This window comes from Pomacea canaliculata, linkage group LG1, assembly GCF_003073045.1.
Source record: "Pomacea canaliculata isolate SZHN2017 linkage group LG1, ASM307304v1, whole genome shotgun sequence".
Classification (NCBI taxonomy): Eukaryota; Metazoa; Mollusca; class Gastropoda; order Architaenioglossa; family Ampullariidae; genus Pomacea; species Pomacea canaliculata.
In genome coordinates, this window is record NC_037590.1 from 2,703,579 (window position 1) to 2,728,141 (window position 24,563).

General features: G+C 50.9%; 1 protein-coding gene across 1 annotated transcript; it reads left to right on the forward strand.

Annotated features, from left to right (window-relative positions):
• Positions 1-4,520: 4,520 nt before the first annotated feature.
• On the forward strand, positions 4,521-24,092 carry LOC112564310. Its single transcript, XM_025239029.1, is given in 7 exon segments — positions 4,521-5,295; positions 5,297-5,479; positions 18,903-19,087; positions 19,267-19,421; positions 19,697-21,068; positions 21,369-22,158; positions 22,434-24,092. Coding segments are annotated over 7 exon segments (3,390 nt in total). The 5' UTR covers positions 4,521-4,800; the 3' UTR covers positions 22,644-24,092.
• The last annotated feature ends 471 nt before the right edge of the window (positions 24,093-24,563 follow it).

Sequence of the window (24,563 nt, forward strand, 5' to 3'; positions counted from 1 at the left end):
TTTATCTGCAAAAGTGTGGCTTCAATAGTGCACTGACAACTGGCCGCCATTTGTTAGAATGTCACAATGAACCACTTACTATGAAATAAACGTGTCACCAGGCGTTCATGTGTATTCCCAAATCAAATTTAAAAATTGATAATTAACTAAATTTAATGTGTACGAGCCATTTGAGACCAGATAATAAATCATGTAAGGTCAGTCTAGGCAAGGGAATGTGTGCTCTGGCGACGGACAGACAGAGGTAGACAGACATCTACCCCACCTTCATCTTCCCACAACACCTTGCAGGTCAAAGGAGCCGTTTGGCCAGTGGTTTCATCGTTCGTGAAAGTCCTGCAAGATGATATTTTAGATGATATAGACAATAAGTCCGTGAAACTGTAGTGCTCATGCTGCAAGTCCGGAAGCGAGCAGAGCTGATGTTGTTGTGCAGGTCGGTGGTGTCGTTATTGGGAACTAAGGAAGGTGGCCGACTTGCAAAGGACGATTTTCCCACAATACCTCATCTTCAGTTTGGGATTTAACCAGATTTCTGCCCTGCAATCACTCAGATTTCCTAGGGGTTGTTGTATAGGGGCTGTGGCCTGTGGGTAACTCAAGCGAGCATGACAACACGACACGATAATCACGACAGTGAGAGCTGGATGTTGTGGGTTCGTATCTTGGTTCCTCTCTGAGCGCGAGGCTAGTTTACAAGGCTGACCGTCGGTGGGTTTGTTTTTTTTTTCCCCACCGGGCTACTCCGGTTCCCAAGTGTGTGTTTATCCCGTCTTTATTGGTGGGAAAAGGCGCTCTATAAATAAACTTTGACAAAATATTATTTAATTATTATACGTTGACCATTTCATCATTTGTAAAGGTATTTTAGTATTTGACTATAGATGTAATGTTAGTGCAATAACGGCTGTAATATACCCGTGGTGTGCAAACCAGTAATCTGATCAAAAGCTACAGAAACACTTGAAGTCTCATAATCTTACGACTGTAGGGCAATGGTCGGCGGGTGGAAGGCACAGCTCCACCCTCTTTCTTTTATCTCATTTTAAAAATACGTACCCGTACCCATTTCGTCTGGAAAGATGCCAGTGAATAGTTTTGCAACAGACTATCAGCCTTCTGCTCCCAGTCCTGCAATAACCACCCGGGGTACGGAGACTCACAGTCAACCACTCATCAGCCACTCGACAAAGCACACTCGTGCACTAATCAGCCACGTCACGGACCCTTGCGCGACAGGCGGAACGAATCGAACCCCTGTCTGACCCTCAGCTGACGCGCGAGTTCACAACAATGGGGTTCAGCCGCGGCTGACCTTCTGACCTCGATCACAACGACGCCCAAGCAGGCTTTGTCGTCAGCGGCGACCGTTGACTGGGCGTGCTGACGTCACAGGGATAATCAGTGGTGCTGCCCACAGCAGGCAACACTGACGTCGCTGCTATCGGCGGTGATGATAATGAGATTGACGAGCGCGAGCGTTAGGGTTATGGGGGTCAGTGCGATTGTCGTGTTTCTGGGGGCGTGCAACGACGTGTACACAGCTCCACCGAGGTTCGACCTCCGTTCTTTAAGTTCGCCATTCCTAGTTGGACTTTAACCGTCACCAGGTGGGGGAGGAGGGGGTTTCTAGTCACACGGCAAGTCTCGTTTTGAACTCGTCTCACATCGTCTCTTATCTGCATTTGCTTCAACTTGTTTCACGTCACCCATGAGGTTGCGTGATAGGATCCTGTGATAGGATCCTGTCATCCAACTTCAAGTCTTGCAAAACACAGGGGCTCACGTGCGTGCGTGTGTAGTTGGGGGAGTGAGCACGTGCGTGCGTGTGTTCGCATACTCGTACGTGCATCTTGGAGAAAGCGAATCCTTACAATCGAATGGTCACGAAGCCGCACAAGCTTGAATCCATTTATTGCCTTGATGGCGTGGGCTTCATTCCTGACCAGTGAGCGCCCCCACCCTCCTACCCTCCGGCTGAACAGCCTCCCCCTCACCTCCCACCCGCCCTTTCGCCGAAGTTAGCAACGCCTTTTGCGGCTCCGAGGTCCCGTGTTAGATCACTCCCTCCACGCAAAGGTCGAGGTCACACCAGTGCGAAGGTCACAGGCGGGAAGGAGGGACTTGCCTCTCCCTCCCCTCCCCCCAATGTCGGTGTTGCTGACTGGAGCTGCGCGGCGCTGAGCCTAACTGTGCCACGACACGACACCGTGGCGCTGCAGGTCCTTGATTATTCGCGACTTCCTCGCCGTGTCATCAGAGACGAGCGCCTCATTATCGTGAGGGAAGGCCTCACGCTCGACCTCACCTGTAGCCAATCAGTTGACGCACTTCCCTGTGTCCTGCCCACCGTCACCGGGCTGTGGAGATCGGGTACCTTGCCTCACTTCTCATGTTTCACATACCCGATCACCTGCCACCCGCAGCTTGTCGAGCAACAGACTTCAGATGAAAAACAACAACTAAACAATACGAATACACGGCTTATTATTCTTGATGCTGTTTGGATGTTGTCACGTGTGTAAAGTTAATGTCACGTGTGCACCGTCTTTCAGCCCCGAACCTGTATTAAACAGTTGCTAGTGATCAAAGCGATCGTGGAGGCCGACCTCGCGCTGGTAAAAAAGTTTCACGCGTAGACCACTTGTGAGATACGAACCAGGGCCTCGCCGTCTATCGTCATCGTGTTAAGTAGACTACGTACAGGGGGCGCGTTGATCGCATGTACACGATGCGAGGGCAGGAGTGGGGATGATGGGTGTTTTACGCCGCATCAGCAGCTAGGCACCTGGCTGTGTACACACGTGCCACGCTGACAACAGACGAGGAGGAATCCAGACAACTACAACTCAGTGTACCAGTGACAGGCACTGACCATTGCGTCACCAGACCGCCCAGCGACACAGCGGTGTGACGTCAATGACCGCGGCCAGCCAGACTGTCACGTGATACGCACGCTGAGTGACTGGCTGTACTACTGGGCGGACCGGTGACACGCGAGTGCCTTTCTATCAATCTTCATGCGCTCACGGACAGGCATCCGCCCCACACTGCACTGATGACAAGTACACCAATTAGTAAATTAATGAGATGGTCGAGGGTTCAGGGTACCTAACTTATCAGGGTAGGTAATGTGGGCGGAATGAGAGAGCGGAGCTTTGCCTTTTACTTGGTGTGCACTAGACATGGTGAACCACTTCCTTGGGCTAATGGGATTGTTCGTTGGGTTTTAACTATTATTCCAAATTAACGGTCACTCGTGCGTAACACGTGGCAGACTCAGCAAATCTCACGTTTTAAACTTACCTACTCGTCAAGTCTAGATGGGAAGGGGTGTTTTCTTTCACCTACACTCGAGAAACCTCGAAGTCGATCTCAACAACGATTAGAGTTTGACAGCAACAATACGTCATGACGAGGGCGGGTGAGTGGGAAGACTCAAGTGGTCAGTGTGACCTTTTGACACGGCCAACTGGCCAGAGAAAACCTGGCGTAAATTTGACCCTAGGGTGAAAACTTTCTCGAAGGAAATAATTCCGTTCAGCTGACATGAGGGGGCTACCCGAGGTCGCGACACGGGGCTGACGGTGAACATACGTCACGTACACAACGGGTACGACGCCCAGCACTCAACACGCGGCAACGACTACCAACCGAGGCTTGCTCGCTACACTCTCATAGCACTGCGGGCCCTGCCAGAGGGCGCTGTCATCCATGCCGGCCTGACATCACTCGCGGAGGCAAGCAGCGTGCAAACCCCTGTCTCCAACACAATCTCCGGCTACATTTTTCTCAGACGTGAACTCTGGCCCGATGACCAAAGGTCAGTCAGAAACAAGAAAAAAAAAAACCGATGTTCAATGAGAAGGGGGCTGATGGCGGCGTCAGTGCTGCTGACGGTGGGTGGATGTGGAAAAGCGCAAACTGGCGGCGGGCAGCAGGGCGGAGAGTGACTGACGTTCGCGCTCCGCACGTGTAGAGCCGGCGGCGGGTACCGACAGCGTCAGGCGACCGAGAGCGCGAGCTGACGATGCGGACGGAAGGCTGCCATCAGGCCGACCAGGCGAGCGGTAACCCACCCACCCACCTACCCCTCCACTCACTCTCCCTCCCACCCTTCTGCTTCTCTCCGCTTTCTCTCCCCCCCCCACCCACACACACCACCCGCCTTCCATCTCCCGTTGCCGCACACCACACTACCGCCACTGTTCGCAGGCACGCACGTTACGGCGCCTACTGCTGGGCTTAGGAGGGAGGGAGAGGGTTGGAGTGTGGGGGAGGGGAGGGCGCGGGCGCTGCTGTGGGGGGAGAGAGGGAGTTAGGGGGGGCTGAAAGGAGAGGAGACGAGGTGTGAGCAGCGGACGTCTGGCGCTGAGCGGCATACGATAGGCGAGAGAGCGAACACGCACTCACTACCCCCAGCGTGCCTGCCCCCGCCGCCCCCACTCCTCTCTCTACTCCAGCCCCACTCCTCGCTCACTCACACACACACACGCACGCAGCGCCCACAGACGGCGGCGGCGCTCTCATCAAGTAGCTGACGCTAAGGCCGGAGCTCGCGAAGGGCAGCCAGGACCACCCAGGGCCTCCCTCCCTCCTGCCATCCCCACCGCCACCACCATCACCACCACCGCCCCTCCCACCACGCCTGCCGTCGTGGCTGTGCGCAGGAGAGAGAGAGGAGAGAGGGAAGCGGCAGTTAAGCGGCGACAGGTGTTGCGGCGAGAAGCCTAGTGTCAGTGGTGTGCGGGCCGCCTTGGCTTTAACCATCCGACCCCTTCGCCAGTCGGCGCGGAGGCGATGCGTGGTGAGGACGACAGTACGACCACAGCAGCGCCACTTCCACGACCAGCCAACGTCAACAACAACAACAATAACACCACTTCGTTCACATCTACGACGACGACCACCACCACCACCACGGCGACACCAGCGGTTGTGGTAGCGGCCGCAACGGCAGCCGTGGGGGGCGCTGTTGGGGCTCACCTCCCGGTGTTGGGTGCAGGAGGCGAAGCGGACTCGCGGACAGTGATTATACCCTCGGCAGCTGCCGGCGGCTCGAACGTAAACCACAGCGCAGGGAAGGCCGGAGTGCTGCAGTCCGGAGCCAGTGGTGGGAGTGTTAACGGCACCAGCTCCACCACCACAGCCACCAGCAACATGGAGCAGGCGGAGGAGTTTGTGAAACCAATTTTCAAAGACGGGGAAATAATTCTGGAAGTAGAGTGCGGCCAGAACAAGGCGGCCATGTACCTGTCCAAGCTCTGTCAGGGAAGTAAAGGACCTTGCATCAGCTTTCCAGGGCTCCTGGCTCACCCCCAATGAGTTCCAGTTCGTCAGCGGCCGAGAAACGGCCAAAGACTGGAAACGGTCCATTCGGCATCATGGCAAGAGTCTGAAACTGCTGCTTGCCAAGGGGATCCTATCTGTGCACCCCACGATGTGTGACTGCGAGGGATGTCGTATCGGGGCCGTGCTGGTGAGTGGTGGATGTTAGAACCCTGTGAGAGAGAGAGTGTGTTAGCTATTTAAATGTTTTATCTTTGGTCTACAAATTTTATTTATCGCAGCTGATTGAGTTGGTTTTGGTACTAGACATTGTCTGTAAGAACTAAGCATTTTAAAGTAAAAATAAATGTTTGATATTTACTCTCATTAGCAGAACTACTTTTATTCGTGTAGTACAAAGGCGTGATTAGACGTGGCCAATGCAAGTTTAAAATTTAAATGTTAGCTTAAAATTATTTTAGAGAACTTATTTCGTTATAAAAAAAAGGGGAAAACCATTTCCTACGAAGTACAGGATGAAAAACTTGAAGGTAGGAGGGGTGGTTGAGGAATTAGCCAGACTGGTTGACAGTCCACAATAAGTTCCGTTACTGGAAACATCTCCCCAAAGCTGCTCGTGGTTTCACATAAAAGAAACATCATCGTTTATAGGGCGACAGAAGATGTTTACTGCGCCTATTAATTTTAAAAGCAGTTTTACCGAGCAGTTCGCAGTTTTAATCATTTCACAGAATATCTGCACCAGCAGGATACAACAGTGTTTCCTCCCGGTCTAACGGATGGAAAATGTAGGTAAATAGTATATCCTCCCGTTCACTAGCCTCAGTAATAAAAATGATGGTAGAGAAGTTGGTGGGTGTGGTGGTGGTGGTGGTGAGTGTGGTGCTGGTGCTGCTGTACTGTACTCGCCGCCCACAGCTCACGCGCCGGGGAGTTGCTGTTGGGTGTTCCCTCCAACCTACCCGAGCCTCAGCCGAGGTCTTGCGGGGGAGACGGAGGATGTCGCAGGCTGCGAGGGTCTGAAGCGGCCGCCGCCACGTTGGGCCACGCGGTATGTGAGCGGAGCGCGCGCCTCCCGGAGCCGACGGTTGTAGTAGACCTGGCGGGGGCGCCCGCCGCCCCTTTAACAACATGGCCGCTATGAAAGTGGAACGCCGCCACAGTTGTGGTTGTTGTTGACTGGACGGACAGTCGGGCGCTGACATCATCAGTTGAGGATGGTTGTACAATGTTAACCTTAGGTCCCAATTCTCTCAGCTGGTCATTGAGGGCTACCATGTCACGTGACCAATATCCCGTTAATAACAGCCTTTAATGAGGAGTTTGAGATCACGTGTCCTTAAGTTTAAAGTAACGCCTGTCGTGTATAGTGTACAGCGTGTACAAATGATTTTACTGAAGCCTTGGTACACGGAGGGTTAATAACGATTTCATCAGGTTGGGAGGTTTGACGAAATGTTTTCCTTCGCGTGATGACCGATGACAGGAGGGTGTGGCTATGACTGGTGTCTAGTCGGCGGCGGATGTCGTCTGCTATCGGTGTCATGGCGCCGCAGGACGATAAGCCGCGTGAATGGCGCGTGGTCCGGTCACGTGACGTGCTTGCCGGCGCGTCATGACAGCTCAGTTGACGACGACAGTGGCTGTGTTCACTGGACTGACGAGGGCTGCTTGACACGCTGGGATCTTGTTCCTCATCGCCAGGATGGCGTGTACCGCTGTCTCGCTCCTCCCACGACCTCCGTGTTACGTGTGTGACAAGTCACACCATTTATTCACTTCTTCCTCTGCTCATCCCACTTGCTTCTTCTCAGGAGTGCCGGCGTCAGAGGATAAATTATTTTTTAGACAAAATTTCTCGAATATATTTGAAAGAGTTCGATTCTTAAGTCCAAATAAATATGTCCTGACGGAAAGAGTGGAAATGAGTTGCACAAGGACTGGAGTGGGTGTGAGTTGAAATTCAAAAGAGGGGCGATCTGGATTAAGTGTATTTTGTCTCAATATGTCTTTAGTCCACCTCTCGGCGCCATACAACACTCATAACAACACATGTATGAATCAGCATCTCAGCTCGGTAAGCAGTTTTCACTTTAGTCGCCGCTACCACAGCAGGCAGTGCCAGACTGCACCAGTTCCTTGATGGTTTTCTCAGTCTCTTCTCGAACCCCCGTCTCTCCCTCCAACCATTCCCCCCACACCCACACACACACCCGGCGTTTCCTCCGACTTCCTCCTCCCTCCGTCCATTCTCTCCGCCACAATGATACGTCAGGGAACGTTTAACAGGCGCGGCAGCTGGCACCGACTGCAAGCCGCTTCACGCGCCTGACATTTGAGCATGCGCTCACTACGGCGTCGGCAGCCTCGCGCTGTCACGGAAACTGGTGGTCGTGTCGTGTCGAACTCGCCCTCCTCGCTCCACGCTCGCGCTCTCCCCCGCCCTCTCCCTCCACAGCCCACACACGAATCGCGCTACGCCACCTGAACTCTCGCGCAATGCACCCCTCTCCCCTCCTGTTCTCCTACCCCTCCAGTCCCTCCGGTTCACCCCGCCATCCCCTCCATCCGGGACCTGTGAACGCCTTGACACAGCGCACCGTGAGTCAGGCCACTCGGGGGATGTAAGCAAGGGCGTGCTGTGTAGTGCTGTCGAGAACAGTCCCCCCATCGCATGGCGCAACCTCTTGGCTTAGAGCGCTCCTAAAAAATAGTGCAGCGCCTGGGCGGTTGAAAACATTCATGAGTGTGTTTGTCCGTCCGTCCGTGTGCATACAAGCCAAGCGGCGTTCATAGGAACAAACAATCTCCGGTTAGACCTTGTATGTTCGATTCCCGTAGTTACTATTATTATTTTTTCTCAAAAATAACATTTATGTGGTTTAATTCTCATCCTGTCTTAATTTTTTTTAAAGTTAGCCCTATAACCAACACTAAAACTTGGACTCGACATACAGAATTAGGCGGACATTTGATACTAAGAACCGACGTCTTAATGATACAACTGTAAACAATCCACAAAACTGCTCGTACATTATCGGTTGAGTTTTTTTATTTTCAACACTAAAATTCCTGTCGAGGACAAAAGTAACGAGTTCAGACGGGGAAGTGCAGCTGTCGTCTGCTGTGCAGCAGCTTCGTGAGTCAAGTTTCACATTTTCCACGTTTTTAAAGTTCGTGGACCTGCCCGCGCGTGTAATTTTGCAGGAAAACAACTGAGTGTCGGAGTTCAGCGCGTGCTTGTTGTTCATGCTGAATTAGACTTCGCACGAAAACAGTTTGGAGGAGCGGGGTTGTAGGTGTGTGTGCTCGCGCTGGCGGGCGCACGAACACACGTGCGCGCTGTCATGGCGGGGCTGCGGTGCTTGGCGGGGCCGCCGCATGTTTGCGCGAATCGCTCTGCACCAACACTCTGACACGTTGCTCAAGTTTGCCTCCGGCAGTGCAGGCGTCGCGGCGGCCCGCTGTTGTTGACCTTTTTGTCTGACCCTCCAGCTTGTCTTTCCCTCCTTCACCGCCGCTGGCCTCCCACACACGCCGCGGGCTTCAGCCTCCCCCCCTTGCTCCCTCTCAAACACCTCCAGTCACCGCCGACCCACGTCCACCAAAGTTCTTTGTCCTCAACTTTTTTCTTCCCCATCTCTCAGAATAAACACGTGTAATTAAATTGTCTAATGTGGAAGTCCCTGCCCCGGTTTCGCCACACCTTTTCCTAACTACGTCCCGACTGTCGGTCAGTACGTCGGGACTACGTGATTACAACGTGCCGGGGCCGTCTTTTGCAACAAGCGATGTCGGATCGTAGAAGCACTCGGCGAAATCAATGCTAGGCGCCGAGCAGTCAGGGCCTGCCCTTCCGAGGAACTCGAAACAGGCGGGAAGGCAATTGATTTGCAAGCGTGTACCGTTTTAATAGCAGGCGACGAAGGGGTTCCTTCTTGGGCACGACCTTCGGCTCCGTGGATTTTCTGCAAGAGCACTCGTTACAGCCCTGCTTGTAGCTGCAGGAGGGAGGAGGGGACGAAGAGAGGCAGGCAGCTTACGGAGGAGATCAATGCTGCTTATGTTGAGGAGGACAAGGCATGCGTGGTCGAAGGCGTTGAGGCGTTTCCTCTGGGGCTGTTTCTGATACTTAGTTTTTAGTGTAATAAGTGGCTGTGAGGGAATTAGGTGGCGGCATTAACTAAGATAGTGCGATGGCAGTGACTGTCTGCGGGGTCTTTATGCTTCCCAGAGATTGCGTACATGTAACCACATGAATACATCATGAATACTGCCCTCCTCTTCCATTGGGACACGGAGTGAAATGCTCAGTTCTGTGTTAACCTTTGTTCGTCCTGCCTCAGTGCTGCAGTCTGTTTCGTAATACTTTGGTATATTTTGCTCCTTCATTCCAAGCCTGTTACTGAGGCAACCTGTTTTATCTCCATGACACACAGGGCACCCTTCTTTATCCTTTGTACTTTTATTGCACAAAGTGATGTCTCAGACATAAAAGATAAGGATTTGCAGTGAAGAACGGAGACGAACCCACAGCCTTAGAAGACAACTGTCATTAACCCCACCCATCGTTTCCCCTCCATAACCAGCCTACATTCAAACCTCGCTGTTGTGGTCAGTCGAGCTCAGTGCTACGTCACAGCCCGATGTTAGTGCTTGTCGAGCCTCCTCCCTCGCCTCCATCTTTGCGCATGCTCCTGGTCCGGGCATCTCCAATCCCCCCAGCCCCCAACCCTCCCCCCCCCTATGCAAGCCGCAGGCGGCCCGAAAGCTAAACAGCTGCGGGGAGGATGGTGGGAGTGATGGAGGACAGAAGGGAGGGAGCACGCGGTCGTGGCGGCGAACGGTCGCCGCTGTGGGGTCTCTGTCGGCGCTCGAGCAAACAGTACAAGTGTTTTCAACGCGGACCGGGCGACAAAACGTCGTTTATCACGTGCTCCCGAGCCGCGCATGCCCAAATGGGTTCAAACCGCCGGCCGCCTGCACAGAAGCGGATTACGGTCTGCCAGGAACGTGAGATGGAAGGACTTTTGTTTGGTCTGATCGTAAAAATGTGAGTGAGAGAAAGAGAGAGAAATATCTGGGTGGGGAATTGTGGAGGATGTACGAATATTTTCGCGAAAGTAACATGGTTGGTAAAAAAATTTTAGTTTCCTGTTTGTTTGGTGAATTAATTAGTAAGAGGTGAAGTAACATCTCACTCAGCCCAGCCAGAGAAATGAAGGTTTTTAACACATGCGCGAGCACACATTTATATAATAAATCAAATGTGTGTCACACGTGACCTGAAGGTTTTGTAGAAAGGAGGGCGTTTGCGAAAGCCACTAAGAGGCGGTTTGCTGCTGAGGAGGGGAGAATGAAAGGAGTAAAAGGTTTACAAAAGCTTGACAGAAATTGCCTGTACACACTGCCTGCTCCTGGTACTGGTGGCACCTGCGAACTATGGACCGGGGAGGGGAGGGGAGTGACGTAAACTCGGGGCTTTACTGGGAGGTTTCGACACGGAAGGGCCCGAGTTCGACGAGGGGTTAAAGGCCGAAGTCGAAATGGGCGTGTTTTCAAATGGTTTCGTCCGTGCGAGGGAAGGTAGGAGTACACGGGGTCAGTACCAGCGGTCAGTCTTCCCTAATTGCTACCCTGGCCCCGAGGCAAAGTGGAGATCGCAAGCGATAAACCGTCTTTCTCAGTCGAGTTCTTGGTGTTGGCGGTTAGAAAGGTGGAGTGAAACGGTTTGCAACTGAACATACTGTCAGGGTTAGGGTTGTCCTACCAGACAAAGTGAGGCGAAACGGCTTCCATCTGAACATACTGTCTTTCCATACATCTTTCTTTACTCATAAGAGGGGATAATAATATTTAATACTTTCAGTTCATTCCTCCTGATGACTGACCTAAAGTACACCTCGGTTTGAGTCCAATGTTCGAACTTTTACAAATGGCCAACAATTCACGACTGCAACATAGTGCCCCCACGATCTTTTCTCTTCTTATCTAACCCGACCATTGTGGAGGTCATCGGTGCTTGCGTCTTCCTGAGTCCACAAAACCGAGAACTGGACTTGGATAAGACTTGTATAATCAAAAGGGTTAGGACCAGTTTAGCACCCCCGGTTTTGTTTGTGTGTTCTCCCTTGTGAGAGAGAGGACAGGAAAGGAGACAAAGGCAAACAACCGAAATAACACAAACAAAAAGGCAATGGAATTTTTAAACTTAGGTTTTATTCATCTTGTTTAGGTTTTTTTTTTTTATTCCCATTGGTGACCGACATACGGCACTGCATCTGGGTTTGGGTACAGTGTTCGTACTTTTATTCACCTTCTGCCAGAGCGATTTTTCTATCCAGGTATCTCCTGTCCCTCCAGAGTCCTACGAATTCTAGCATTTGTATATATGCTATTCCGAATTGCTCGATTTTGAGAACAAGCAGCCTGTCCCCACTAGGTGACAGTTATTTTGCTAACGAAAGAATGTACCTTGCGTACATTACGTCGGGGATCATCCCCATTCAATATAAAACATTTTCTAATTTTGCTAATTTGGGACATGTGAATGATGCATTTTTGAGAAAACGGCTTCCACGGTTTTCTGCAGTCGTTGACGTCTTGAAGCGCCAGTCCGTTGCAGCTGCACTTGCAGCAGAACAGACTCCTGTGACCGACGGGATCAGTGTGATGACAGATGCAAGGCATGCTTGCCGGAAAAATTCGTATCACACTGATCATGTTACTTTAGGACTGTCGACTCACAAGGTTGTAAACCTCCAGCACATCACCAAAGAGGACGACGTGTGCACCCAGCGGCACGAGGCAGTGGGATGCGAGAGGATGTATGCAAGTATGAATGAGTCAGGTGTTAGAATTCATGAACACGTTCACGATCGTAACGTGACAATAAATAAGTTAGTGAAACATAAAGGTGTTAGAAACATCAACGAGAGGTGGCATGTCGCTAAGAGTATCAAAGCTGGGATGAAAAAACTGGCGCAATGTAGTAAAGTCAACATCGGCAAGACGTGGCATACTCAGCTCAGCGACAAGACAGCGGTCAGAGATCATGTGTACTGGTGTATAGATCATTGCGATGGCGACCCTGTGAGACTAAGGCACTTGTTGGATGGATGTATTACACATTTCCAAAACATCCATGACCAGTGTAACCAAGCCTCACCTTGCAGGCAATCGCTCTATATACCATCTCTAATAGTGCTGACTGATCCTGCTGCTGTCAAGCTGCTGAGCGACTTTCTACATGGCCATGTCCTGTATAAACATCCTGAGGATACGTGATGTCTAGGAACACATTTTATGTTGAAAGTTTTAATAATATATGTCTGATGTATCTGCCTAAGCGTGTTCATATTAAAAACACGATGCACTATGACATGCGCATGGGTCTCGCTGTTTTAGACTGGAATGAACATGTTGATAGAGACTCTACTTCAAATTACAACAAAGCAAGTGTACAGCACAATCGGAGACAGCTTGGACAACGCACTTTAAAAAAGAAAACTTATAATTTAGTAGAGGATATCTGGAGATGTATCACTGAACAATACAAATTTGATTCCGAACATGAAGAAAACACATTAATTGAAACAGACAGTAGTTCTGATGAAGATTTGGAAATGAATAATATAATTTAAATAACAAAATCCAACATCATTGATAAATGAGATAATAATTACCATCGATATTTGCACTTTCAAAACTGAAATTATTCTAACCACGGTACAACTCCACACGGACACATGTATTGTCTTTATAGACATGTTCATTCCAGTCTAAAACTGCAAGACCCACTCGTATTTTATAGCTGATTTTTATCTTGTTCACTTTACGTTTGTTATTCTGTGATATCAATTATATCAGTAATAGTGTTAAATTTTGTGCTTCCATTGTTATACTGGTGATTTTGCTTTGTTATGTATCAATCTGTATCATAGTGCCTCCAGCCATTGATTTTGTTTGAAAATTCAGTTGTTTTTATTTTCGTGTCATTTGAGCTGTTCATTCTTCTCTCCTTTGTATATTCTAGTTTTGTTTGTTGGTGGAGAATACATTCAGTCCGAACCCTGACAGTGTGTTCAGTTGGAAACTTTTTCACTTCAGCTTTCTGACCGCCAACACAAGTACTCAGCTCAGAAAGACATTGCATTGCTCGGTTAGAGCCTGTGACAGTAGGTTCACATAGAAGTCGTTTCGCCTCAGCGATCAGACCCTGCGGCAAGTACAATGGTCGGGGGAGGAAGAAGTTTTATTGCCAGGCTACTCGGCGGTGCCTGTGATGTCCACCCGCCTTTTGTACGGGTAGTAATTGGAGACGACTGGCCGCTAGCAGTCCGCACCGCGTGTACTCCTACCTTCCCTCGCACGGGCGATACCACTCACTTCACTCAGGAGGGAAAACTTCGGCCTTTAATAGTGAAAAGCTGGGGGTTGACCCCCGGCGGGCTGGGCACCGTGCCAGCGGTCCCCGTCTAGGGCGCCGGCGCAGTACATGTGCAGGTAATTAGCCCTCGAGAGAGAGTGCTCTCCCCGCGCAGCCTGCTGCTGCCTCCTCCCACCGACATAGTTCCCTCCCTTCCCCGCTCTCCTCCAACGACTTACCCAAGTCCCTTTCTACACCTCCCCCCCCCCCCCCCCGTGGTACCTCATCTCTGCTTCTTGATTCCTACCGTCTGGTACCACCGTAGCGAGCAAGAAAAGCTCTCAGCCGTCGGATCGTGTCGGCGCGTCTGTGATTTCACGCTCCCGGGGCAGCCCCCGACGCGAGCGGAATAGACAGGCTGACGTCATACGAGAGCTTTTTCCCACCTTCTCACCCATGCTCACCCATCCCTCCACACACGCACGCGAACACAATCGCACTAACATCAGTGCTCGTTGTACCGAAGTGTGAATACGCGCGCCTTACCTTCACCGGCAGTTCTACTCCGGGATTTGCATTTATTTTGACTTAAGGAATATATTTAACCGAAGATAAACCGTTATTTCGCGTGTCTTCCACAAAATGCATAACAAACAGTAATGATCGAAAATTAAAATAGTGGCTGGATTTTTGTGTCAGAAGATGATTCTCCTGTTTGTCAGACTAGTGATCGAGTGTGGAGGACCATAGCATTAGTTTGGGGGGAACCTCGCACCGCCTGACTGTTGATTGGATTCTACCTGCGGGAAGTCGCGGGAAGTGCAGCAGAGTGAACAGTCTCAGTCTCGCCAGCGTACCGCCGTGTGCTAGTCGTCAACCGCTTAGCTCAGCACCCGATGACCTCCTCCCCATCCCCGGGCGCTGACAGCATCCGGTGACAAGACCATGTTCGGTCGAACGGCCATTTCCTGCAGCGCCTGGTTCGACCATCCTTGGTTCGTCGTGACCGCTAAGATGTTGGTGCAGCACGATGCTGAGACAGCCAATGGCAAGGCCAGTACAACTGGCGACTGCTTTTAGTTGAAGTAAAGAAGTAAAGCTGTGTGGTGTTCAGAGAAAACTTCGATAATTCTTCCCACAGAAACATGAATAGGAACGAATATACATATAAAAAAAACCACTACCGTTAGAGACGGTAATGTTGGGCTGCTGGTGGAAAGAAGACAACTTTCTATGTGAATAATGCCTGACCACGCACCATGACTCTCCAGACAGTTTTTACTTTTCAGTTAATGTTGTGTGTCGGTTCCTTTTTCTTGAAACTTATTTTCCTTTTTGTAGAATTTTTAAACGTATTTCGACACTGGATCCGAAAAATTTTTTGAACTTAAGAAAGCGTTGTTGAAATCGAGGCAAAAATGCTTAAACCGGAGAAAACCGAGTAGACTATGGATGGCAAACTGATAGAGATACTTGATAGATGTTTATTGATGAAAGTCACGTGGTCATCAGCACTTGTTTAGAGGAAGCCGTAGTTTGTGTGGATGGACAGTGTGGTGACCATCTTTTGCACCTGCAATTATCACAGATTATTTAGCGGGAGCGGGTGCCCAGTGTGGCCAGCCTTGTCCGTGCGACCCTTTCAGCGTTCGGAAGAGCATCGAGCCTTTCTTTCCTGAACCCCCGGCGCCGAACCTCCGTGCGGGGAGAAAGGGAGGTCGATACGGAGGGGGCGCCGTGGCCGCTCTATCAGGAGAGGGAAATTAGAGATATTAGCGCGGCCCAGGGCCGATCGATGGCAGCATGGTGGGGCCGGCGCAGCGGGCCCCCGCACTATAAATAATGGTGCTCTCCCCTTGCCGCCCAGGGAGCGCCGCGGTCGGGAAAGGTTTTGTCGGAAATGACGCGTCGCCTGCTGGAGGGAGGGGGAGGAGGCATGGAGGCTGAGGGGACGCGTGACTCCGCCCTAGCCGCGCGCTAATTAGAGCCACGAAAGTCCGTTAATTTTTAAGTAGGTCTTCTGCCACGGCGAGGGAGATCATGTTCTGAAGGTTTGGAAGAAAGGCGAAACCCTGGAGGTGGAGGGTTGAGGAAGGGGGAAGGGTGGGAAGAATGCTGTGGCAGTTGGTTAGGAAGGGGGTTAGTTACTCTTTGTGAAAGCGGACACAGCCGACCCCGGGTTTCGAGCCGTTACAGATGTCAGAAAAAAGAAATATCCGAGGGGATAATGTGAATCGTAAATCTCGCGATGTGAATTATTTTTTACGAATCAGGATGTGTTGAGATAACTTTTGATCACATTAATGTCGTCTGGTCGGATGGGAATAATAAAGTGAATTACATAGCTTACTTATCGGAAAGCTTGAATCGCTTTTCCAAAAATAAGAAAAAACTTCACAAGGAGAGACACAAAACAAACACGGCCAAAACACTCCAGCAAACACATATCAACAGCTGCAAGCAGAAAAAGTCAGACTGGCAGACTGCGAGCCAAAAAGATTACGAGCACATGGAACCGACAGGAAATACAGAGCAGTGTGATCACGTGCATGACAAAACTAAAGTCACGTGACTGCCAGTCATGACAAAGTCCATCAACAGTCGAGAGAACTCACGAAGCACCCACCATCCCATGGCCCAGTCAGCCAGCCATACTTGTTTAAACGCTTTTCTTTATTCGCTATAAAAGATTTCATTTGAATGTTTCAACAATGGGATCCCCCCGTGTAAGGGGACACTAGTCCTCTCGGTAGTCGTCGTGTCGTAGTCGCTGGCTGCCTGTCGACAGTTTGAGATGGTCCCTCGCCGCCGGAGGCGAGAACTGGCGCTGGGTGCGACTCGTCGCCGTAATGGCGACGGCCAGGGTGAGTGAGAGAAGTGGGGAGTGTGGGGAGGGGAAGGGGAAGCAAACCGCCGTAGCGAGGCAGCCGCGCAGAAGTCACGTGACGATGACGGGGAAAGAGAAGGAAGGAGCCTCTCCCTCCCCAACCCTCCACCCAGCAGGCTTTACATTCGCGCCTGTTCCAAGCCTGCGCTGCAATTATGTCGGTTCGCGGAGTGCAGGTGCAACTGCGCGTGACAAGAACTTTTTTTTGTTCTCCTCACGTTGGAGGTCGCGCTGTGAGCGATGCCCATTTTCGCAGTGGCAGGTGAGAACCCCTTTCTGATGGAAGCGCCGGCACCAAGAATTCTTTCTAACACTCGGCCGCGATCATAAAAGTTCTCCTACCCGTGGGTACTCGCCCTGGATGATCGTCTGGACGATGTTAATGATAATAATCATTAAAAAAAAAATATGAAACGTCGGTCTACCCAAGCGTTTGATTGCACAGCCGAGACCTTGTTGGGGAGACGGACACGACAGGGGTATGATGAGAAGCTGGATATGACGGGGTGGAGCGGGTGGGTTGGGTGTCGAGAATGTTTGTCGCGGAGGGACGATGTCGGGGGGTCTCGCTGACAGCTTGCATTTCCTGGTGCACCGGTCGAAACACGCCCACAGATGTTATCAGGCCTCTAACTTGTTTTCACACGCGGGGCGCCAACCATCACCCCCAACCTCCAGTTCCCCGAGGCTGATGTTGAGTGCTCGATCCCCCCAACACACACACACTTCCCTCTCTCGTTCTCCTCCCAAATGATGACGTAGGACTGCACAGCACTTGTCAAAGGGTTGTTGATTCGCTCTGATGAACTCTCGCATGCAGATAGGGAAGATATCTCGCCGAGTCCGCTTACAGAGCAACGTTCAGTCGCGGCACGTGCACTTTAGAAGGAACACAGGAACCTTGCATGTGGCGCACAGACAGCTGACGGATGCTCCCGCAGACTACCTGGCGCTTTGCTGATATAGTTTCAACTTTGTGTAAAACATTTCTTATGAATTGACTGTGTTGGGGTCTGTCAACTGCCGACTGGGGTGTGGGTGAGGATTGCAGCGCTCACACACAGAGGTGCGTCTGTCCAGCAGCCATGTCGGTCATATTCTCAACCCCTCCTGTCCTCTCTGCACCAGTATGTCAAGTATTTTGTAAAAATAAAAACTTCATATCAACGGCTGTGAATTCCCTTCTGTCCTCTACCGTCGCCCGAGCTGCGCTCAATCACAACAGTGACAGTCCTCGCTAGGGCTCGTTCCCTGACGCTGTGGTTGAGGTCGACATCAAAGTCCAAATCAAATGTCAGCACCACAGTCCCTTCCCCTCCCGCTTCCTCCCCATCCCCGATTGGTGTTGATTGACCAGGTGCTGTGCGTGCTTCCTCAGCGGCCCGTCGGTTTCATCACCAGTGCTTTTTGTACGATGCATCATATATTTCCTGCCGTGCCGTGCTGCTGCTGCTGCTGCTGCTGTATCGCGTGACCGCCGTGTCGGCACCGAGCGCCAGCCCTGCGGTTGCTGCTGCTGCTGGTGGTGAACCGCCTGCGCCCGGTGATGGGAGAAACAGCAGTGGGAGGGCTGAGGTCGATGGAGAACTGATGGCTGCCGCTGGGCGACCAGATGAGATTTTCAGGCCGGGTCGAACTTTATGACCGCCACAGCTGACGCGGCGCGCGCCCCTAAGCGGTTTGTTAATGGCGACGAACGCACGGACTGGTGCCACGGGAGAAGTCTGGGGTGGGGGCTGCGGGTGTGGACCTGTTGGGGATGGGTAGGTGAGAAAGGCTGCTGATGTGAAGGGTACGAACTATAAAGATAACATCCCTTCCGCAGTTTTATTGTGGAAGTTGTTGTGGATAAGTAAGGCTGGGGGGTGGGGCTGCGAGTCTGGACCCTTTTGTGTAGGGGTAGGTAAGGAAAATATTTTTAAAATATTTTTTTGTAGGATGTTACACCAATTGATCGAAACTCGTTTACATCAGAGTATAGAGTTCAAACATAGAAGTGTCGTGAGAGAGCTAACGGCCGTGCATCCGTACAACAGACACTAAACATGTGATGATACACAGAATGAAAATAATTCATCACAGAAACGCTGGCGTTGTACCAACAACGTGGCTGATAGGAAAATTAAGAGGGTATTAACACGCAGAAGGCGTAGAGAGCTCGGAGAGAGTAAGGATAGAGACCCTCTTAATATTTTAAGACCTTGTCGAGCGCAGAAGCAGTAGGAACCAACGCAGCATGCAGGCGTAATTACGTCTTGGGGTCACGTGACAGTTTAAGTTGCAGCGCCTCGCACGGAGCTCAGTCTTCCGTCATCTCGCGCCGAGCCGAGTGTAACGTGCATGTGTTTTTAATTGCAGACCAGGAAGGGCGAGAAACGACGGATTCCTAACGGAGAGAGGAAGCGGAAGTCAACCGGAAACGCGCCAGAGAATTCTGGGAGTGGGGCTTTCCGTGCTGTTGGTAACTTGGCCAAGACTCAAGACAGCATCGTGCTTGACCCTAAGCGGGTAGTCATGGAGAAGCTTGTGGAAGCAAGTCAGAGGTCAGTAGCAGCTCAGACTCCGGACACTTCCTAACCTGAATACACTGAAATATATAAATACAGAATAAAGACAGAATATCAGCATATACGTCTTTTGTGGTCAGATATTTTCGCCTTCTAGACAATATATATTTCTCTGTACTTATATCTATATATAGAGTTCTGTTATGTGTCTGCAGCCCCCTGAAGGAGTCTACCTTGCTCAATCTCCCAGAAATGAAGAGTGACACCAGCATCTGCCTTGCCGCTCCGAGTGTTGTTTGTGATGCCAGCAAGGCGCTACCCGATGTCGGTCTTAACACCCCATCGCTCCCCTCCGCTGCACCCCCAGAACGTGAGTGTCATGTCAGCCCTTACAGCAGAGAGTGTGTGTGTTGTCGGGTATGTTGTGTTTGTGTAGGCCACGTGTGTCACATTTACAGCTGACGAAAAGTTTTAACGCTGTTGTTGTTTTTCTTATTGACTTTTATTGTTTAGTCTTTTTTTTCACATAACACCAGCGGCAGCTATAATAACAGATTTTTCCCCACCCGCACCCGACTTTTGAGGCTGTGTCCTTATTGAAATCGGCTATGGCGCACTCAACATCGATTCTTTCTACCTGTGCAGGTGTGGCAGACATCAATGGCAACACACCCCCGGCGTCCATCGGATGTTCCAAGGACTCGGTGGAGTCGGCGTCGCGACTGGTGGTGTCAGACAAGCCGAAGACAAACGAGGGGCAGCGCCACAGCAACAGCACCGACACCACCACCACCACCACCAACACCAGCGCCCAGAACTCCAGCAGCGCAGCAGACTCGGCCGGCGTCGCAGCGACGTCGGATGTGAGAGTGTTGTCCTCGTCAGGGGGCGCCACCGTGACGTCAGTCGATAAAAGCCTGTCCCGACTGGCCCTGCACCAGGCGGCGGCTGCCACCATGAAAACACCGGAAGAGACGACCAGCGAGAAGGCTGCGACAGGTCCCCTCCCACCCTGTGCAGCAAAGACAGACGTGGTGAACAAAGAGGAGCGGCTGTCCGCGGAACCGCGCAGCGACAAACTGTCGGATTCCGCGGCGAAAACGATTTCTAGGAAAGAGACGAAAGAAGGACTTGGTTCTGGTGAGGCAAAGATGAAAGTAGACAAGAGCGCATCCAGTTTGCCGCCAGCTGGCGCTGTGGTCGGCGACAAGGAACCTAGCAGTGAACAGAAAGAGAAAGACAACGAGAGTAAAGTGGCGAAAGTCGCGGCAGAACATTCCGCCGGACCCCACAGACCCCGCGATCAGTGTAACAACAAAACAACAACACCTGTCACCACCACCAGCACCAGCACCAGCACCAGCACCGCCACAGTCACGACTCATAAATCGACTCAGTCGAGAGACTCGGGTAGAGACGAAACAAAGCACAGACACAACCCTTCCTCCACCCTGTCATCTTCCTCGTTTTCCTCGTCGGCTGTAACATCGGCGACGATACCTGAGGCGGTCAGACCTGAGAAAGGTGAACATTACACGATGAAGCACTCCACAGGTGAGCACAGGTCTGAGGAGAAATTCGCGCCGCACAAACACTCGGTAGGAAAGTCCAGTGACCACCATCACCACCACCACCACCATCATCACCATGTCGCTGCTAGCGACAAGAAAGAGCGGAGGTCAGAGGTCGCTTCAGGCACCGCGCCAGACAAAGACCGACATATACCCAGGGATAAGGAGTCTTCTTCCTCCTCTTCCTCCCGGCATGGTGATAGAGAGTCCGAGAGACGGAAACACGAGGACAAGGTGCTAGAGAAGGAGCGCGGCAGATTGGCGACTGGCGGAGGCGGAGGCGGCAGCAGCGGCGGCGGAAAGTCCGCGTTCAGTGCCGAGAAGCACGACCCCCTCCCCGCACAGGAGTTCCCCGCTGGCGCACTGGTGCGGTCGGACGGCAGTGCAGAGGCCGCTGCCTTCAGCGACTACATGAGGGTCCTGGCAGCTGGACACCATGGTTTGATGTAAGTAGAGGCTGCGGCTACTTGTTTACAAGTCGTTATGATGCTGTAACAACCGGTGTCACCTAAGGGCTGTGTAGGGAGTCGCTGTTAACTAGCATGCAATGGGCTTTTTAATTAGGCACATATACTGGTATATAGATCAATTGTTGCCGAACGTTTTAAAATTTGCCAGTAGCATAGTCGGCTGTGTATGTGTTTCAAAGTAACAACATTTTTTTTTAATTTTAATTTTTTAAATCGTTTGTAAAAATAGTTCACAGTGTCTGTGCAGAATGTTGATTTATTTATTTACTTCCACAGGCCGCCACCAACAGCCTGTCTGCCCCCAATGTTCCCGGTGCGGGGTCCTGATGTGTCGGTCAGCACAGGACTGCTCCACCCCATGCACGCGTGCAGCATGTTCAGCACACCCGGGGGCCTCTTGCCCAAAGACTCTGTGATGTACTCGACCTCGGCGGGCGCTTTGTCGTCCCCGTACGTGACCCAAAGCGTCACCCCATTGCACGTGATGCAACCTCACCAGTTTCAGGCAGCGGCAACGACCTCCGTGCTGGACTATTCTCGTTCCTACCCGTACCCACTTCCATGGGCCAGCGGGCTGCCCTTCATCGTACCCGACGCTATGAGTGCCGCTGCAGCTGCCGCGGCAAATTCTGCTGGAGCTGCCGCAGCTGCCAAGCGCAGCCGAGACGAGGTTGATTCTGCTGTGGACCTGTCCTCCAAGCGGCTGCGTCTCGACCAGCAGCTCTCGGCCGCCGGGTACGGACCTGCCCTGTCCATGGCACCCATGGATTACATGGCGACCTTCAGGGGTCTTCCCAGCATGTCTTGCGGCATGGAGTCCAGTCTGTACGACAAGAGTGCCGCCGACTACATGCGGAAGAGACTGTACCCAGAGATGCCAACGGCCAGTGCCTCGGGTAGCTTAAAGGGGCTGGAGTCCCACTATCTGTCGTCACTTCCGGACTACTACCGGGCGCTGTACTGCTGCGGATGCATGGAGAACCGCCCCGAGGACGTTCGCACCTGGTCAGTAGAGGATGTTGTCAAGTTCGTCTCCGCGCTTGACGGCTGCAGCGTTTACGCCGAGGTAAGCAGAAGTTGCAACTTTAGCAGGCTCAATAATGAAAGTCCACAAATTTTGTGTGTGTAAGAAGAACTAAATTTGTTGTGAAGATTTCATCAGCGAGACTAAAATATTTGACGGTTTCATTCTAGATGTCTGCCGAGTACCTTTCACAGATGGTGGAGTCTCAAACATGGCTATTTGCATGAATATTTACTAGTCAAAGAAAATGTGTAATGCCAATCAATTATTAAGTTTACTAGGAGCTCAATCACTATCCCAATTGTTTATTTGCGCAGATTTTCCGCGAGCAGCGGGTAGACGGCAAGATCCTCGTGCTGCTGACGACGGACCACCTGATGAAGAGTCTGGGCATGAAGCTGGGCCCCGCCATCTTGCTGACCCAGCGCGTGGCCAAGATCCTGCAGGAGGCTACACGCGCCAGCGGCTGTGACATGTGCAAGCGATTGGCCAGCATGGTGCCGGCCCTGCACAGTGTGGGCTACTGAACGTCACTTCCGCCACCTGGTGTGAGACGAGTGAACACTGAACGTCACTTCCGCCCCCTGGTGTGAGGCGAGTGAACACTGTCATGGCGAGTCATGTGCTGCAGAGCCCGGCATGAAGCACAGAGGGTCGCCTCCTAATTCAAACCAAACATTAACTGAGAAAGGTGATTTGGGACTTTGCATCTCGTCTGATGGTTGCCACCTTGTGACTGAGACCCTCGCTCCAGTCACGTGCCCCGATGTACCTAGTCGTGACGGCACGTGACTTGCCTGTCAGTGACGTTCTTGTGACTGACTTGTGTGCCGTGTGTAACACATGACATGTGTGGTTCTCTGCAAACCCTGTGATTAAGAGACTGCCCCTGGGACGAGAGTACGGGGTACAGGTAATGGATGCAATCCGTTACAGGTAGATACTCCGTGTTACCTTCAAGAATGTCCGGAGTTCGGGGTGCCAGGAGGCCGAGTGGGTAACTGAATTCTGTTTAACAGGATCTGTACTTCCTTCCATCAAGAGAGAGAGAGAAGCTCTGACACTGTTGCGACAAAGAAAAGGTGTAGAATATGGACTCTGGTTTTCGTTTTTGCTCCTGACTTAATTATTAAAGAGTAAAAACAAAAATAATGCTGCAGGCTTCTTCAACCCACCCACCCACCCGATTCGTTTGCCTAGAGACATCCTATAAACCCAACTCTGGGGGAGGGAAGAAGAAAGATTGAGGCATAGTTTTACCCTTCTGTCTGACGATGTACCCCAGTTACCACCCTCAGCCGCTACCCACCCCACTCTCTAGAAGCTAATTATGTATGTGTGTGACCTGCCTGACCCTGCAGGGAGCGGGTGTCTCGAGACTGCTGTAGACTGACGGTTGAATGTAATATATATCTATGATCTACTCGCTAGAACTCTAGTTTGGGAAATGGAAACATTAAAATCGCTGTGTGACAAACCCTGGCTGTGATTTAGTACGAGAGGCTTTCATAATATATGAAATCCTGATGTTTTGTACATGTACATTTCTGTATGTATAGCAGAGATGGAGTGAGGAGAGGAGAGGAGACATGCTGTATTATTTCTTCCTTGTCATGCCGATTGAAGAAGTTGACAGCGAGTGTCTGGCTGATTCTCTAAGCTTTCCTCTTTATTGTCGCTGTTATCCTGTTTGAATCTGTGAGGAAAACAACTTGTCGCAAATTAGTTTTTTCCTTTTCAATCCAACAGATAAAAATATTTGAAAGGCAGCCAAAACCTAGAGTGAGTTTACTAATTCAGTAGACAAGATGTCGACAGTACATTGTCACATCAGTCACAAGTCTTTCCTGTGAAACAGTTTTTGATCGTTTTCATTTGTTTATAACCTTGTTATCACATGATTTTTTTTTAAAGTGAAACTTCGCACATCAGTTGACATTAATCATTGTCAATAAAAATCATTGGATGGTTTAAAACGAATTTGTGGATTTGTTGTTGAGTTTGTGTGAGTTCATTGTTTATACTTTCTTGACCTGATGTAGAGAAAGGATGGCCGGCACCCAGAGACTGGTTGACAATATTACCGGGCTAGACAGCTGTTATTAAACATGTTCAGAGACTATAACTAGGTATATGATGCATGACAATGGTAAAGTACAGGACTATGCAAAAAGTGTTGTCACTGGCGGGAAGCGGGTACTGTATACTTGTTTACTGAATACGAGAATATATTCACCCGCTTCAAACTAAACATTTCGTGGCAGCACCGGAACTTGTAGGGCAGCTTTCCTCCGTGAATTCAAACTAGTGCTAGCTTACATATCTAAGAAAATAAACATGTTATACATCCTAAATTTAAAGAAGTGTAAACATTACACAGGTGTAGACTAATGTATAGATACTAAAACCAATCATAAAATTGTAAAGAGGTAGTTAACATAGTCTTC